This window comes from Lissotriton helveticus, chromosome 5_1, assembly GCF_964261635.1.
Source record: "Lissotriton helveticus chromosome 5_1, aLisHel1.1, whole genome shotgun sequence".
NCBI lineage: Eukaryota > Metazoa > Chordata > Amphibia > Caudata > Salamandridae > Lissotriton > Lissotriton helveticus.
This window is the reverse complement of record NC_136065.1, coordinates 1,728,914,660-1,728,933,047: the sequence shown is the minus strand read 5'-3', so window position 1 is coordinate 1,728,933,047 and position 18,388 is coordinate 1,728,914,660. Positions and strand designations below refer to the sequence as shown.

Below are 18,388 nucleotides of genomic sequence, written 5' to 3'. Positions count from 1 at the left end.
CCTCCATGAGGTCTGGGGTGACAGCGACGCCTCACCGCCGGCCCTAGATCGCGCCCATCGGGTCTCCGGACCGCCGGGATGCCCAGGACTTTTCCCGGATATCCTGACGAGGGTCAATTTTTTCACGGAGAAGGAGGGCGCACGAAGCAAGCCGGACCTTACTTTTCGGGGCCACAAAATCCAAATGTTCCAGGATCTGGCGCTGAACACCCTCCAGCGGCGGGGAGCCTTCCGACCGGTGACGGAAAAGCTGCGGGAAATGGGTATCGCTTACCAATGGGGCCATCCCTATGTCCTTATCTTTCAGTGGGAGGCCAAACGGAGAGTTGTGAGGAAATTTACTGAGGCGGCACAGCTTTTGCAGATCCCGACGTCGCCGCCGGCGAGCCCTGTGTGACCACAAAGGCAGGAGCGTATCCCGGCTAAACCGTCCTGGGCCACGGTACACCGACATCGCCGCTCACCCCCGAGTAGACGAGCAGTCTGCCTCCCAGACCAAGCAGGACATTATCGCCCACATCAAATCCCTGGAGGGAGACCGAGGGGAGGCTGCATCTCGTCCGCCGACCCCGTGATCTTACAGGAGACTGTCCGAGGCGACTCATGATTCACTTGTTTGGGGGTGAACGCTCTTCCCCCTTGCCTTGGGATGTCCCTGGGGTCGTCTTCCCTATCTGATTTTGCACCCCGGCTCCTATTTTTAGGGTGGGCGCCGCTGGGGCTCCTATCCATGATGATCCCGAGACCGGCTACGCCCCTACCCCTAGTGATCCCTGAGGGAGTGACATCCCTGGGCATATCCGAACCCTCAAGTGTAGGATGCCCGTTGGCGGGATGAACTGGACTTGGCCCCGTTGGCCACTGTTGGACTGTAAATTTTCTTCTTATCTTCCTCTTCTTTCTGGTCTTTCATACTTTCCTTCTTTCTCTTCCCTTTTTACCTCCTCTGTGTGGGGTGGAGGGGGTGTGACAATGGCGCTGGGCCCGAGCTGTGCTGGCGTGGGGTGTTTGTGCTGGTGGGCTTGTGCTGGTGGGAGGCTGCGGGGGGGGGGATATGGAGGGGCGCAAGTGACTTCCCTTAGAACTTCAATATGACTGCTCCCTTGCCTAGCCCCCTAAAGATTCTGACACTTAGCGTCAAGGGCCTGAATTCCCCCAGTAAGAGGCGTCAGACCTGGCAATATCTCCTGCAGCAGAGCCCTGACATCAAATTTCTCCAGGAGACCCATCTTCTGCAGGCAGACGTTGGGCGCATGTCACACCCCAGGTATCCCCACCAGTTTTGGGCTGCAGCGGACACTAAGACAGCGGGCGTGGCGATTCTGTGTAGATAGGGCAGGGGGCTCCAAGACCTTCAGGAGTGACGACTGGCGCTTTCTCAGGGTGAGTGTGGGCGTTGGCCGGCGCGCCTTCACTCTATGTAACGTGTACGCTCCCAACCAACTGCAGGATCGGTATCTACGCACGCTCTTCAATGCACATGTCCCGCGGAGGAGACTTTAACCTAGTCTGGGACCCTGATGCTGATCATAGCGATACCTCAGCCTACGGCCCTGGGGCCATGTCCTCAGCGTTGCGTACCCAGATCACGGACCTGGGCCTCTTTGATATATGGCGCTACCGCTCCCCAGGACTGAAAGATTATTCATTCTACTCCCATGCTCACCGCTCGTACTCCCGTATCGACTATTTATTTATCTCCCATGCTCTGCTGAGGGACGTCCTGGGCTCTTCCATTTCTGCCATCTCGTTATCGGACCATGCGCATGTTGAACTGCTGCTACAGGACCCGGCTGCCCACCCCGCTCGAGAGGCGCAATGGCGTTTTCCACCGAGCGTCCTGAGGGACGCGGCTGATGTAGACAGCATCAGGGAGGCCATAGACTATTACTTCGATAGCAACGACCTGCCGGAGACACCCTTCCCTGTCGTATGGGACGCCTTTAAGGCGACCATTCGGGGACACATCACCACCTTCTCAATTGCACGGACTCGAGCGGCAAGGGCCCTTGAGGACACTCTGGAGAGGGATATAAAACGAGAGGAACAGCGGGACCATACTAGTACCACCGCGGTGTCTAGGCGGCGGCTGGCCAACCTCAGAGGACAGCTCCGACTCTTACGCACCAACAAGGCGGAGGCTTTCCAGTTGGCCCTGAAGCAGAAGCACTTTGAGGGTGGGGACAAGGTAGGCAGCTTATTGGCAAGGCGATTGAGGGTGCGGGCGGCCAGGGCCCAGATCGCCAGTGTCCGGCTTCCTGATGGGACGAACGCTGTTTCAGAACTGGATAAATGCGAAGCGTTCTGAGCTTACTACACCGCGCTCTATCAGGAGGAACCACCGGACCCAGGGGCTATGGCGGATGTCTTACATGACTATATGGGGACGCCGCTTCACCCGTGCATGCGTCGGCCTTGGAAAACCTGATCGTCCAGGAGGAGATTGCGGCCTCCATACGGGATCTTCCCCTTGGGAAAACTCCGGGGCCGGACGGTCTGCCTCTCTCCTTCTACCGTTTGTTCCAGGCGCAGCTCGGACCTCACCTCTTGAGACTGTGCAACTCATTTACGGACGCGGAGGGCCCGTCTCGAGATATGGGAATGGCGGAGATAGCGTTGATCCTAAAACCCAGCAAGGACCCGACGCAGTGCGCCTCGTAACGCCCCATAGCCTTGCTTAACACTGATTTTAAGACCTACACCAAACTCCTGGCAAGGCGTCTGGACCCCCACATGCCGGGTCTGATCGACCCGGATCAGGTTGGCTTCATCCACAACCGGCAGGCGGCGGACAACGTCCGCAAGATAGCTCACCTGGTGGGGAAGGCGCGACATTGGAAAAGTCCGGCCTGCCTCCTCTCGCTTGACGCGGAGGAGGCCTTCGACCGGGTGGGTTGAACCTTCTTGAGGGCAGTCCTGGGTAAGCTCGGACTGGGACTGAACATGATCACCAGGATCATGGCGCCATACCTCGCTCTGCAGGCTTGGATTCGGGTCAATGGGCAGCTCTCTGCACCATTCCCCATCCACAGGGGCACCCGACAGGGGTGCCCCCTATCGCCCTTGCTTTTCGCCTTAGTGGTGGAGCCGCTGGCGGCCATGATCCGCCGGGCACCCGACATCCACGGCATCCGCATGGGGGGCTGCGAGAATAAGGTGGCGCTGTTCACTGATGATCTTCTCCTCACCCTCACACGCCCTGACGAGTCTCTGCCGGCTCACAACTCTGCGCATGCTCTCTTCGAGTTGGCCTCTGGCCTTAAGATTAATCACGGTAAGTCCTGGGCCCTCAACATTACCCTTCCAGAGGCAGACATCCCTCACCTCAAGCAGCTGGCGCCATACCAGTGGACCGCCCAGAGCATCCGTAACCTCGGGTTACAGATAACCCCTTCCCTGGACACGTGGTCGCAAATAAACTGACGGGAGTGTCAACGATCGGTCCTGGAGGAACTACGACAGTGGAAGCCCTTGGTGCTGACGTGGCTGGGCAGGCTCAACGCCGTCAAAATGTCCATCCTCCCTAAAATACTGTATTTGTTTCAGTGTCTCCCCACGCCCATCCCGCTCCGTGACATCCGTGTTCTCCAGCGTGCTCTCACAGCCTTTATCTGGGGCGGTAGGAGGCCTCGATTCTCTCAGAAATTGTTAATGACACCGCGGGATAGGGGGGACTGGCTTGCCCTGATTTACTGGATTACTACTGGCCTCGCACCTCCGCTTTGTGTTGGAGTGGGTAGTGACGGAGAGTGAAAAGAGATGGCTTCATATGGATCGGGCCGTGACAGGACGTACCATCTGGGACCTAGTCTGGCATCAGCGGGCAGCACATTCTAAGAGCGCCTATTTGGCGGTCCCCACGAAGACGGTGCTTGACATCTGGGATGCGGTGGCTGTCCGCAGAGGTCTTACGACCTTTCCCTCACCGCAAACCCCGATTGAAGGGAACCCATCTTTTCCGCCGCGCATCAAACGCGGGCCTTTGCCAAGTGGACGCAAGGAGACTGCAGGGTGGTTACGGACCTATTCGAGGAGGGCAAACTAAAATCTTTCGCCCAATGTAGAGAAGAGTTCCATATCCCAGTGACGGCACAACTGCAGTATACCCAGCTGCGACATTAGGTGACTTCTGACGCAATGTACCAGGCAGCCACACGTGCCTTCACCCCCTTTGAGCAGCTGGCCCGCCACCCCATTGAATCCAAAGGATTAGTTTCGCGTATTTACCAGATCCTACAGCACCCGCAAGCACCGCCTTCCCACCCCTATCAGGACAGATGGCAGGCATTGTCGGACAGGGACATTACCCCTGCACAATGGAAAAGGCTCTGGCGGGACATCCCCAAAATATACCGTAGCATCCCACAGCGGGAGAATGCCTATAAATTAATGACTCAATGGTATTATACCCCTCAGCGCCTGCACCGGATGTTTCCTGCCTCCTCGCCCCTGTGCTGGCGGTGCTGATCTGCAACGGGGGACCTCGTTCATATCTGGTGGGCGTGCCCGGTGCTGATCCTCTACTGGAAGGATTTCCTTAGCCACATCAGGGCGGTGCTGGGATTTTCTCTGTCTGAACTTACTACCACCATCCTGCTGGGTGTTAAGCCTGCTGCTCTAAAGGCCCTTACTAGGAGTGATTGGATCCTGGCGCTTCACATGCTGGGTGCTGCCAAACAGCTCATAGCCTTATACTGGAAGAAGCCCGAAGCCCCTCCAATCGCGGCTTGGTTCATGCGCCTCTGGCATGTCCTTACGATGGAGCTATTCACAGCCCGGCTGCAGGCACGCGATACCCGCTTCAAAGCTGTGTGGCAGCCCCTAGTCAAATAGCTTTGCGCAGTTGAATGGGCGCGTTATGTGCCTACTAAGCTCAGGGCACTGAGATTGTTTGAGGATACTCTGGCCCCCCCGACCCGAGCAGATTGCTTCCATGAATGCCCCCCTACGCTGCGCCGCACCGCTCCCATTATTAGACTGGAATGTCGAGCCCTCCCCCCCGCTTGCTGTCTCTATTCTTGCTCTCCTATCCCTCCGCCTTTTTCCTGCTTCTCTTACTCTGACTGCTCTTCCTCTTACTCTTACTGTCTTCTTTTTGGGCCCTGATGCCCCGTTGAAATGGTTGTTCCATACGGGCCTGTTGCCCGTCTATAGCATAGAAAGGCCCCCTGGGTCTTACCACTCCACAGGCCTACCTGCTGTTAATCCAAGCTAGTATATGGCCCCACCAGGAGCTGATCTTCATAGCTCACCCACTCACTCCAACTGTCACTCCTCCAGTCCCAGGCATACCAACATTCCACGCTGTCATCATGCACTCCAAAGCCCCACACACATAGACACATGCAAACCAGTCAAGCTGCTGTAAATGTAGTCACAACATATCCTCTTTCCTTAAGGAGACAAAGAGAACACATAAATAAATAGTTACAATGAATTATAAAGAAAAGAGCAGACAGCCAAAGAAGAAGACAGACAGAATAGGTACATACTAGGAACAAGATGTAAGAGAATGAATGCTAATAGAATGCTACCAAGAAGACTTAGCGAGACACACCACCCCTTCCCTAGGGAACATCATAAAAATATAGAGAAAGATAGAAAGTAATAATAAAATAACGTGTGCAGATCTAAACTAAACACACCATAAAACGGGTGCAGGTGAGTACAAAGTAATGTAGACACAAAGTTTACTTAGGTAGGGTGAAAACATGTAGTCACAACACTGTTGTACTTTGCCATTTGATCGCGGCTGGCCCCTATGGGGTTGTAGGCGCAACGCTGTGTATAAATCTCCTCCCCACTGGACTTCAATGCCATCTGTTATGCCTTTCTATCAAGCGGCCGGCCCTGGATAGGGTTGTAGGCTTATGGCTGTGTACCTGCTTCCCTTGTGGAGTATGACCCTTTCCTCTTGCTGAAAAATAAAAACAGAATTGAAACAAAAAAACGTTATTTAAAAGTATAGACAGGCATGGTGGTCTGCTGTGCTGAGCATCCCCATCCCTGTGTTTCTAATGATTCCCAATGGGTAGTAAATTGCGACCTACCCCATGAACGTTAATGAGGTAGGTCAACTGCAATCCCATTAGGAATTGCTAAAAGTCTCAAGGACACTTTCGTACATAGGTGTTTGTGATTTCCTAATAGCGAATCAATAAAATTTGCTATTAGAAACTTGCAACAACAAAAAACCTTCCTTTAATGGGCGACCCATCTGATTTCTGGTCACACTACACTGTTCTCTCTCCATTGACTACCTTTTGATTCTACCATCACCTTGAACATTTCTTGCATCATGCTCAAAGCTTAAAATATTCTAGAAATGTACTTACCTCCAAGAGGAATTAACTGGATCTCATAGACTTTTATTTTCATTGTTTATTGAGCAGATTGCCAGAAATGTAATATACAATAGGCCATAAAATTTTATTTTTCACAAAATAGAAATAAAAGAACAGAAGGCAACAATATCCTTTGAGAAAATCACAACATAAACTTCATTATAACAAGAGTGTCGATCCATGATGAACCATGTATACCCAGCATTCCGAATACATAGTACAAAAATTACAAGTGTGCAAGCTAAATCGGCATAGATATTATTGCCATTTAAAAATACTAAAAAATACTAAAAATACATAGTTCAAGAGTTAAAAATGTGCAAACGGTAGCAATAGATAATAGCCTTTTTTATCAAATCTCTGTGTAAACCTAGCAAGGGGACTTAGAGTAAGCTTTTCTAAATAGCTTCGCAATTTAAAGTGCTACAGTACTTAAAAGCTGATTCCTCATGAGCTAGAGCATCCAAATGTATTGTCCGCAATACATTTTACTGTGCTAAAATGTTAAATTATCCTCTCATTCTAATATGTCTCGCTATATTGCAAGGACAGCAACATTTAGTATGATACATCAGAATACTGCAATACCTGAATCTCCATTCCAAAGTGCTAAAGTGCTACTGCATGATGGGCTACGTCATCCAATGGCGCCCACACGCCAATGTATATTTTCATATTGCCCATCCTTCTGGCATACGCTTCTCCAAAGATCCCTGTCCTTTGTAGCGTCTCTAACCATATATTTAGTGTTGGAACCATGATTATTTGCCAACATTGCAAAATCAGTGACCTAGATACTGCCAAGGATGCAGCAATAACAATCTGCACATGCTTGTACAGACGAGAAGTTAAACTAGATGCCCCAAACAACAGCAATTTTGCTTCTGGCTTGATTGTAACTTGCACACCCTCACTTAACACTTGGCAAATCGCCTCCCAGAATTGTGTCAACTTGGGACATACGAACAAAATGTGCTGCCAAGCCACTTTTCCATGTTAAGCACATCGAAAGGCTTTATTAGGGATGTATGTCTACATTTTATGAATGACTCGCAGGGTATAATATGCCATCCACCGCGATTGAAAGCTCATTCTCTTAAAGTTAGCTGCTCGGAGGTATTTATAATGAATATTGAAAGATTCTCCCATTGCCTAGCTGACACCTGACATTCCATCTCCTGTTCTATTTTACTCAAATGATCTTCAACCAAAGAGGAGTTTGATAAATGTCCAAAGGGACCTGTACCAGTTCCCTATCCCCATCAGTTGAGGAGTATACCATAATTTTATCATAGCCTCAGTGGGAAGGCTCATTTCTTGCAAGTGGATAGTCATGAAACCATTATCTGTATGAAGCTGTGCCAAAAACATTTTATGCTTAAGGCAGACACGTTGCTGAGCTTCTTCCCAAGTAGCAATCCTAGCTCCTACGTAAAAGTAGTCCAACATTTGATACCCTCTGGGGTTCCAAATTCTGCATACCCGCTTTGATAGAAAAAAGTCCTATCACCTGACATTCTTGCAGCCTTAAAAGGTAATGATATGACTGAACTTGTCTAGCTCTAAGAAAAATCCTCACTACTCAATGAATTCCCCAGAGCCCCTTATATCTAGTTCTTTTCGCAATCTTGCCTTCTTTAAAAAAAAACTGGAAGATTTCCTCCGCACTCCTGCACCATTTTCTTTGACCCACCCTCTGATGAGCTCATTCTAACCATAATATCCAACCATGTGGCCAGGTATTACAAAAAAAATTAGGCAGAGCCAGTCTCTCCTGTTCCTTATCAAGCTGCTGGATCTCATACATGAAGAAGCAAATTTTACATTACCTAGACACCTAGCAAAGAAGACAAATCCTTGGAAGCAAGCTTTCTATTTGTTGGCTTCTTAGATTTAGAATGCTATCCAAGACAACCTTCAGAATTTACACCTTTTCTCTCCTTTTGGAAAGCCTTAAAAATGCATCTTTTCATATCCACCCAACTCCTTTCTGACATGTGTCCAGGTAAAACTTTTCAGGTTCTTATGATAGACGTGTTTTCTATAAAATGCTCAGCTAGGATCAATGATAAGAACATTACTATTTAAAAAAAATCTGTATAACTATATAACCATATAGCAGCTCCTGGAAAGTTGGTTTCCATTTTTATGTTATTAATTAATTCCATATGAAAAGCCCCCCAACAATTTCTGGGAAGACTTTATCCGTAAACCTGCACTTTGATCAGAACAAATGTCGTTTTTATGAAATTTATTAATGAAAACAATGTACTAACTGTATCCAATATATCTGTTTTGTTATATGTCATTTATCAATTTTTTACCACTAGAATTAAATTCTTAAAGATCTGAAAAAAACTTGTTTTGTGTGTTTACCCCTTTTTTTAAAAAAAGTTTGTTGTTTAAATAGCCTTGGTTGTCCTTATAACTGTAGGCCTGGGTATATACTTTCATATTGAACTATTTCCCTGCCCCAGGATTTTTATCCTTGCCAGGGGGTCCCTGATATACTACGCATTAATTAATTCCATATCATAGATTGTGGGCTTATATTTTGGAGCTGTCCATTATTGTTTGTTTGTATAGTTTTATCATATGTGTTTCTGTTTCCCCTTTTTAATATGTCTAGACCTACAAACGCCGTTAACTGTCTGTTGTCGAATAATTATTTCTACAAATAATATCTTTAACCTTTTCAGCGCGACCGCAATTCCCCCTCCGGTGCTGGGCCCTAATAAAAACGGGCGTGGTCATGACGGAACGGTTCCGTCATGAGCACAGCTCAACCGTAGCTCATGACGGAACCGTTCCGTCATGAGCATCGAAGGGGTTAAAGTCAGATTTGAGTCAGCTTTTGCTCATATTCGAATGTTTGTCCTTTGTATGTCATTAACCTGCTCCTTATTCAATGGCATTCCTCCCTATACCCTGTTATACAACCAATACCACAGACAGATTCAAATATCAACGACAAAAAACTATTTTCATGATACAGCTCCAAATATAGACGAAGTTGGGGGTCGGGTCAGAGTAGTGCAGAAATAAAAGTTTCCAGTTATTGGGTAATCACTCATTTCTTCTTTCCAGCTGATCTTGTGTAATAATGGCTATTACTTAAGTACCAAAAATAAAACTGAATTTGTGGTGCACATTGTCTAGTCAATATTACAATATCTTAGTGGAGTCTCTGGCTAATTATCAAAATTCCGTTTTAATTAGGCATATGATGCTACTTAGGGCCTGAGTTAAAGTTTGCTGGAGAAGGTACTCTGGCAAACAGGACGAAGTACCATGCCTCCCAAACTCTTGGTTCCCCTGTCTCATATAGAGATGGGCTAAAGATAAGTTTATTTATATATTTCTTATTTATTTTATTTGAAAGGTTTTATATAGCGCTGGCTAGACCCGGAGGAATCAGAGCGCTTTACATGTGTGCAAAACAAGATTACTGGAGTTGCTCAAACAGCACCCAATATGAACAATAAATAAAAACAAACGTACCATTGAAGTCTAATAAAACAGAGACATAGCAGGAGCAGATACACTTACATATATAGTAGCAGGCGGGGAGAGATTAAGGGCGGAGCTGTGGGTGAGGTAGAAATTTTGAAAGAGGAAAGTCAGAGGAAGGGCAGATTGGGAGGGGGTGATGGTCAGCCGGGAGGGGTTTTAAGAGGGAGGAGAGAAGGGAGGTGGGAGTAGGATTGGGGGAGACAGACGGTGGGAGGAAGAGGTGAAGGGGGGGAGTGAGGTAGAGGAGGGTAGGAGGAGGTCGAAGGTCAGATTAAGGACCCCAGTATTTGCTGAGGAGATGCAGTTTAAGGTCTTTTTTAAGGCAATATAGGAGGGCATTCCAGACGATCGGGGCGTTTCCAGAGAAGGAGTGAGATTGAGTGGTTTTCTTTTTGAATCGGGGGGGGGGGGTTGAGGAGGAAAGCGTTTGTGCTCCTCATCGTTCTGGAGCTGCCCGCTATTTAAAGTTTGTTCGTGAGGTACAGTGGGTTATTCTGGTATAAGGCTTTATGTGTGATGCATACTGACTTGTAGGAGGATCTACCTTCAGTAGGAAGCCAGTTGAGAGCCTTCAGGGCTGGGGAGATGTGGTCAAAATGTTTATAGCCAGTGATGAGCCCGGCTGCTAGGTGGAGCATAAACCTGAGTGGGGCTAGGTAGACTTTGGGGGTTCCTGTGAGGATAGCGTTCCCATAGTCAATTTTTGAGAGTACCAGGGATTGTATGACCCATTTGAAGTCTTCAGGTGGGATAAAGGGTTTGATTTTCTTCAGGCGACGGAGAGTGAAGAGAGCTCCTTTAGCAGAGTTTTTTATGAGCTCATTGAGGGTTAGATTTTTGTCACCGGTAACACCGAGAGATTTCACTGAGTTTTAGAAAGAGAGCGAGCAGTTGAGTGCATTGAGGTCAGAGATCCAGGTTTGTTTGGGGAGTCCGTTGTTTTTAGGAGAGAAGAGGATCATTTCAGTTTTCTTGGGGTTGAGTTTGAGATGGTTGGAGTGGAACCAGTGTTGGATCTTGTTTAAGGTGCGGTTAAGATGAAGTACTTCAGCGTGAGACCTAATCTTATAGTACAGTTGTGTGTCATCAGCATTGAGGTGGTAGTTGATTCCTGCTTGTTTCAGGATGAGGGTAAGACGTTGCATAAAGAGGTTAAAGTAAGAGGGGGAGAGAATAGAGCCTTGGGGGACACCTAGGGAAACAGGAGAGGGGTTAGAAATACAGTTGTTCATTTTGACTTGTTGAGTTCTGTGTCGGAGAAATTATGGGAACCATTTAAGGACCTGACCGTTGAGGCCAAAGCGGGACTTGAGTGAGTTGAGAAGAGAGTTGTGGTTGACTGTATCAAAGGCAGCCCAGAGGTCTAGGAGAATGAGAAGGCAGGATTCACCATTGTCAACGGAAGAGTGGATGTTGTAGATTATATTAAGCATGTCGGTTTCCGTGCTGCAGCCTTTTCTGAAACCGGATTGCAAGGGGTATAGAAGGTTGAAATTGTTAAAGTGTTTATCTAGTAGAAGCAAATCACATTTTTCCAGGGCTTTGGAAATAAGAGGTAGGTAAGAGATCGGGCGGAGGTTGTTCAGGTCATTTAGGTCAGAGGTGGGATTTTTAGGGATAGGCGTGATTTGACCGGGTTGAAGTGAGTCCAGGACACACCCTGTGGAGAAGGAAGTGTTGATGATGTTGATAAGTATTCCGTTAACCTAGCGTCTGTAGGCTCCACTGATGAAATAATTCTTCTGACGGCCCAGCAGAATAAGGGCAGTCAGTGGAAGAACAATACACCACCCACCCTATTTTGGGTGAAAGGAAAAAAGCTATAATGACCCCACAACCTTGGAGAAAAGTGCCACGGTGTGGGAAGTCTCCTATTATCGGAGTTTGTTTTTCAAAAAGAAAAAAAAATATTAATGGTTTGGTGAATGGCAGTCAAAACAGACGGCGACCAACTGCCACATTTTTAGAACATTGATTTGGACCACTGTTGGAGAGGTGTGGTGCAGCGGCCAGCATGGCTGACTCCGGAGGGCGGGCTCACGGTTCAATTCCCAGCGCCGGAGGAAGATCAGCTAAGCATTGTGTGACTCTGGGCCGTAGCTCACTTAAACTCCCCGATGGGAGTTTAAGTGAGCAACACCCAGCGCATTGAGACCCTTAGGGGTGATTTGTTTGCGCTTTAAAAATACCGGTTTATCAGGTTTTTATGTATGTTCTTTTCAATATATAGAGAGGACATCTTGGTCGGCGGTCTTCTCTAAATTTGCTAAAATCTAATAATGAAGTACTTTAAGTGGCCTTTGTGCCACTGTTAAACTCTTCAAAAGCACTTATTGGCCTATTCAGCCAACTTATGAAAGAATTATAAAACTATGACTTCTGTCAGCTTTTTCAAAAACAATTATCTATAAGTTGCCAATCATCGTCTGAAGCAAGATTGAAAACCGTCTGTTTCCTTTGGCTTTTCACCCTAAAACCAGATTTAGAAGGTCTCCATGTCATGCTTTTGAGAAACTAATATCACATATTGGTTTCCAACCGTGGGCAAACCTAAGCATGACAGAGGTGGCAAAACATGTTTTGGCATATACAAATGTAAAAGCCTGGAAAATGGTGGATGCTGCTCTTTTCATATTGGGCCATGCATTTCTGGCATTACAGGAGTTGACACCAAAAACAGACACACTGTTTCTGCAACCATGATTTCTTGAGAGGACGTTCCCTTATTTGCATAGTTGCGTGGGACGTACAAATGATGGACAATCCATTGGCCCAGAGCCTGTTCTCATTTGAGGAAAGCACCGGGCCAACACGGTCACAAATGACAATTTGTTGCCATTTCATGTCCCTCTGGGAGGGCTCTTTGGTCGGAGGCAAGGAGAACCCCACTGAGATTTAAACTGCATTCGTGCAGCAGGGCAGTGTGAACTCTAACCATCTACCAAAGCCAGCAAATGACCACATTCGGGCCATGTGGACTAGTTCTGCACTAACAAACTCTAGGGGACTGGGCCGACAGATGAGTGGGCTCCATAGGAGACGTTTATGGGTATGTGTGGACTGCTCAGTGCTGAGTCTGCCAACAGCACACCTTTGCAGAATGTCAGGCAAGATGTCTAATCAGTGAGTGAGTGCAGTGGGTGCTTCTCCGCAGTTGCACACTGTGCCAGTGCAGGGCCGGACTGGGAACCACAACCTGCCCTGGCAAAGTGCACGGCCGGCCCCCCTCCCCACTCGGGGTGGGGGGGGGTAGGGGGGGTTGGAGGTGCCGCCGAGCTCTTGCCGAGGCCGGTTTTCGGCCAATTTTGATACAGGGACGATGTTGCATCTATGCTGCAAAAACGGCCCTGTAACAAAAACGGCCCCCAGGGGCCCAAAACTGGCCCCACCCGTGCGGCTCACCGGGGGATTGCCCGGTGCCCGCTATGGCCAGTCCGGCCTTGTGCCAGTGTGGTGTGCGTCTGTGCAGTAGAGATTTGCCAATTTTCTGTAATCCTGCTAAGTATGATTGTCTGCTTAACGTCCATGCAGCACATGGCCTTACAGAGAGACAGCAAATGGCACTGGTCTCTGCAAAGACCATGCTTGTATGCCCTTGTCGTGGTAAAATGAACCTTGCTTTCATTTGTTCCTTTTTACCGGTCAAATGTTGTCACATGTTTAAAAGCTCTGGGGTTCCATGACCTTTTAAAGGAACTTTGCGATCGGACTGGGTCCTCTACATGGTCACGGAACTCCTTGCTGACTTGCAACACCCTTTTTTGGTATGGCAGGGGGTACTTTACTTTATACATTAAAACCTGCAGAAAAATGTCACCTAATGTACTTTATATATTAAAACCAGCAGAAAACCCTTATTGGCTCACTGTTACGGTATAGGGCTAAAGATCCTGCCACCTTTTCTGAGTCCAGGACTTGTTCGTGATGCCCAGCCCTATAACATCTTGTGTTTTCACCTTAATGACCCTGTACTAATTCTTCAATTTGTGACCTACTTAACATGGTTTTCTATCTCTGTAACTAATGGATAGTAACCATTGAATAAGTAGGACTGAAGCCAGCACTTCAACCTCTAATATTATAATTAACCATTGTACAAAGCTTTTTTTATGTCACAAATGACACAGTTCTCATAATCGGCCCATTTGCAACCGGAAAAAAGCCTTTTTCAATGTTCAAAGCTCTCTGCAATGGCATGTGAAAATATTTTGCAACCGAAATGCCATCGCGAAACATTCACATTTTACTGCCTACTTGAAGTCGGTGGTAACCCATTTGCAAACAGGAAGGGGTCCCCAAGGGACTTCTTCCCCTTAGTGAATGTTTGTAAAATCATTTTTATGAGCAGGCAGTGGTACCACAAACCACAGCCTACTCTTAAAAAATTAAAAGAAAACTTTTCATTTTTATTTTTGAAACGCATCTCATTTCTTTTAAGGAAAACAGGTTGCATTTAAAAAAAAACATTGCTTTATTTAAAAGCAGTCACAGACATTGCGGTCTGCTGACGCCAGTAGGCCACCATCCCTGGGATTTTTGAGATTCCCAATGGGTCGCAAACCGAGACCTACCTCATTAATATTAGTGAGATACGTCTATTTGCGACCTACTGGGAATCGCTAAATGTGTGAAACACACATATGTACATACAGCCTGATTCATCATTCACCCGTTTTGCGAGCCCCTAATAGCGATTCATAGCGAATCGCTATTAAGGACTCGCAAAACGGTATTCATGTAGGAATTGCTAAATAAATAGCGATTCCTACACATTCCTTATTTGCGAGTAGCAAATTGCTAATCGCAAATAAGGAATAACTCCCCATTCATTCCTATGGGCCAAAAGGCCCATAGGAATGAATGGGGAGTATTCCTTATTTGCGATTAGCAATTTGCTACTCGCAAATAAGATAGCGATTTAAAGGGTGCCAGGGGTGTCCAAAGGACACCCTGTAGCACCCCTTAAATGCACATTTGAACAGGTGTTGCGCACACACATGTCCAAAGGACATGTGTGTGTGTAACATGCAAAAGAAAAAAATGCACTAAAGTGCTTTTTACACTATTTTCGCAATTTACCACCAAGTCAGACTTGGTGGTAAATTGCGACCAAATATTGCGATTTTGCAATTTCTAATTGGTTGATGAATTGCATTTAAGGAATCTCTATTAGAGATTCCTTAAATCCATTTCCTCGCAAATATGCGATTTCGGTAATAGAGATTTTTGCATTTGGGATGATGAATCCCAAATGCAAAAATCGCACTCGCAAAGGGCCAGATTCTCAGAATCTGGCCCTTTGCGACCGCAAATCAGCTTGATGAATCGAGCTGATAGCTGTTTGCGTTTATCAAATAGCAAATCGCAAAAATTCGCTATTAGATTGCAGTAATGTTTGGTTGAAGTAATGGCAGGTTGACATTCTGGTCAAATCATGGTAACAGGCAGACGAGGTGTTCAAGCCGAAATAATAGTATCCAGAGTTGTGGTGGGTGAAGTCAGGGTGTGTGGCATTAACTACACTACACAGATAAGCGCGGTTGGCAGAGAGTCTCAGCAGAGAGGCCAATGACTGAATGCCGTGCGCTCCTTCACTTCAAATTCCTTCGATTTTCAGGTTCTAAAAACCACATTGGAAAGAATAACGTGTTTATTTAAGCAGTTCTGCCAAAACAACCGATCTTATTTGCATGGCTCACTCGCAAAATTTACTTTTTTCCCATTCGTCAAAGAGGATAAAATGTGATAACGTACCTATGAAAAGCAGCAGGAGGAACATCTTCCCATACACTGCACAGAGCTTTAGCCCAGAGCCAGCCATGTCACTCGGAAGGGGGAGCGAGGGCAGCCTGCTTGAAGACGCAGGTGTCAGCAATCTGCTGGGCTCAGATCAGCACAACCGAAAGGGCGCCGGTCTGACACACTTCGCCGACTCTCCCTCCTCATGTAAATATTTCTGCAGAGAGGAAGCCCCTCCTAAAGCAAGACTGGCGCGTAAAGAGACACACACAGGTGTTGGTAGCAGATACCAAATAAAGCTGGCTAGCCTGCATCGGATTGAATGTCAGATCAATTACGTTCAGATAAGATGACATCTCATATTGGTATAATGTTTATAAGATCGTATAATGCACTAGAGTGTTAACCGGGTTGTAAACTCGGTGGGTTGTGTGAATGTGATATGTCTAACAATTAATAAGCAGTTATGCTATGTCGTAGGCCCTCACAGAAACCGAGGTCTCTTTGCGCTAAGGAGGAGTCAACAAGGAGAGGAAAAAAAGAGTTTAAAATTAAAATTAAACATTGGCAAAGTACTAGGCCCATTCACGTCAAAACTTTGCCGTACATGACGACTTCTAACGTGAAGCTCCAGTTAGACCTGGTCTTTGCGTCAACCGTGACCACCAGCGATGACCGGCATTCAGGGCTGGCGCTAGGCATGGGCAGCATGGGCAGCTGCCCAGGGCCTCGCACTCTGCCTAACAGCATGGGGCCCCGCACAATGGCTACACTCCACCAGTCCTCTTGAACCCCTGCCGATCAAAATAAAAAAGAAATGAGTCTCTTAACAATTGGGCTCATGGGTGGGGGGCCCCCTCCTGGGGCCTCTAAAGGATAGCATGTGAAGGCCTAGGGGAGGGGGACACCTCTCGGGCTGTCCATTTAGAGACTCCGCAGGATGCCCATTGTCAGCACTTTAGCCCACACAGGTTTAGCTCTCAGCCCCAAGCAAATATCACACCTTCAGTCCGAAATGGGCTGTAAAAGAGGTGCTTGAGGGAGCCTGAGAGGAGGAGCTGCGGCCCAGGTGGAGTCTGCACAAAGCAGCTTCCCCTGAGCCCTGAAGGTGTCACGTGTGTAACTTTCAGGGGCCTCGCACATTCCCTTTTGCCCAGGGCCCCGAAAATCCTAGAACCGGCCCTGGCAGCAATACGAGAGCCGCACTTTGTCCTACAGTAACGCCAGCCTGCTTGGACGTCCAAGACTAAGCTAGAGCAACAAACGCTTGACCCACTCTTCATGCTACAACAACGTTCATCTGTGACGCCCATCCGCCTCCTCTCAGCCTCCCCTGCTGCTAGTAGAACTCTTCGCATCCAGACTTTGAGGGTAACTTTTCAGAAGGAGTAACCTGGTTCGTATATCCTACCCTCTCCATTGCAGTTGGCATGAACGTATGACTTCCCCCAGTCTAACGCGGCCAGATGACCGCGCGAGTGGAGCTTTGTGCTTTTAAGTGCCATTTTCACTAAAAACTATCTCCAGTTCAACTGATTGAATTTTTGCCATTCTGGTATAATTTATTTATAAAAAAAGTACTCTGTGTTTCTAAGTTGGTTCGTGATTTTTGTTCGAGAAATCTTTGTGTGCCCCCATCCCAGGTCCTAGGACTAGTTCAGGAGTGCACTCTTGTCTAGGGAGAGGCCTAAGCTTCTGTTAGCACACTAAATTAATATGTGACTGGGACCAAAATCAAAAACAGGATAATAGATACACACAATCTGGCACATCAGGACAGGTGACAATGACTGTATGCCATGCAGAGGTCAAATTCACCCAGCAGTCTCCCATCTTGCACCACGACTCAGAGATGTGAAGCGGGGGCTACAGCTTGGTCTATATTGCATTTATTGCAGTCATTGTGCGATGTGCATTCAAATAAATGCACACAGTGTTATAATGTCTATGGAGGGGTGCTCTGTGCATTCAAGGGATGCATGTGGAATTTTACAGTTCATATGATGCTTCATTCGATATGTGGCAGATGGGTGCATTGCATAAATGAGAGTGTCGATCGGCATTTCTGTTCATATGTTGCTGCACTGCATGCATGAATTTCAACTGCATATAGAGCACTGTAGTAGGCATGTAGGTTAATTATATGAGGCTTCATTTGTGCTTATTGGGCTACACAGGCTATAAAAGAACATACCTGGGTGTATGAAGGCTCTGTCTGGGAATCGATGTTGGGTCTGTGCATTTGATATTGTGCCTTGTCATTTGAGGCTCTCCCTGGGCACTTTGGGTCTCATGTACTAATATTTTTGTGAGGTCACAAACGGCCCAACCACAAAGACGCATTTTGAAATGTACAGAAGCCAAATTGCGATTCAGTAACTTGTTTAGTGAGTGACTTCCAAATATAGATTTGAGTTGGTATGTATTTGTGTTTACCGAATGAATTACGGTTGCACAACATTATGGGGCATATTACCAAGGGCCCTTATCGCCGCTTTAGCGGGACTTTTTCCCACTACAGCGGCGATAATCTGATCGCCCTATTACCAAGCTGTCGCTAACACCAGTTTGCGACAGCTAATAGGCGATAGCGGGCATCTTGGGGCCCGCTTTGCATGTCAGCGATATTTATCGCTAATGACATGCAAAGTGGGCATGCCAAGATGTTAGCGACTGAAAACAGTTGCTAACATCGCTATCTCCTATTACCTACAAAGGCATAGTTTTGGAAATATTTGCGCTAAGCGCAAATATCTCTGAAAGCTATCACCTGCCCAGAGCAGTTCTTAGCC

At 47.2% G+C, this 18,388-nt stretch overlaps 1 protein-coding gene across 1 annotated transcript in view; it reads right to left on the bottom strand.

Moving 5' to 3' along the window:
- Positions 1 to 15,757, bottom strand: part of LOC144753801 (B-cell antigen receptor complex-associated protein beta chain-like) — a 336,771-nt gene extending 321,014 nt beyond the window's left edge. Inside the window, exon 1 of the mRNA XM_078641373.1 lies at positions 15,612 to 15,757. Coding sequence (XP_078497499.1) covers positions 15,612 to 15,678 — 67 coding nt within the window. The 5' untranslated portion in view covers positions 15,679 to 15,757. The remainder of the gene's footprint in view (positions 1 to 15,611) is intronic.
- Between the last annotated feature and the right edge of the window lie 2,631 nt (positions 15,758 to 18,388).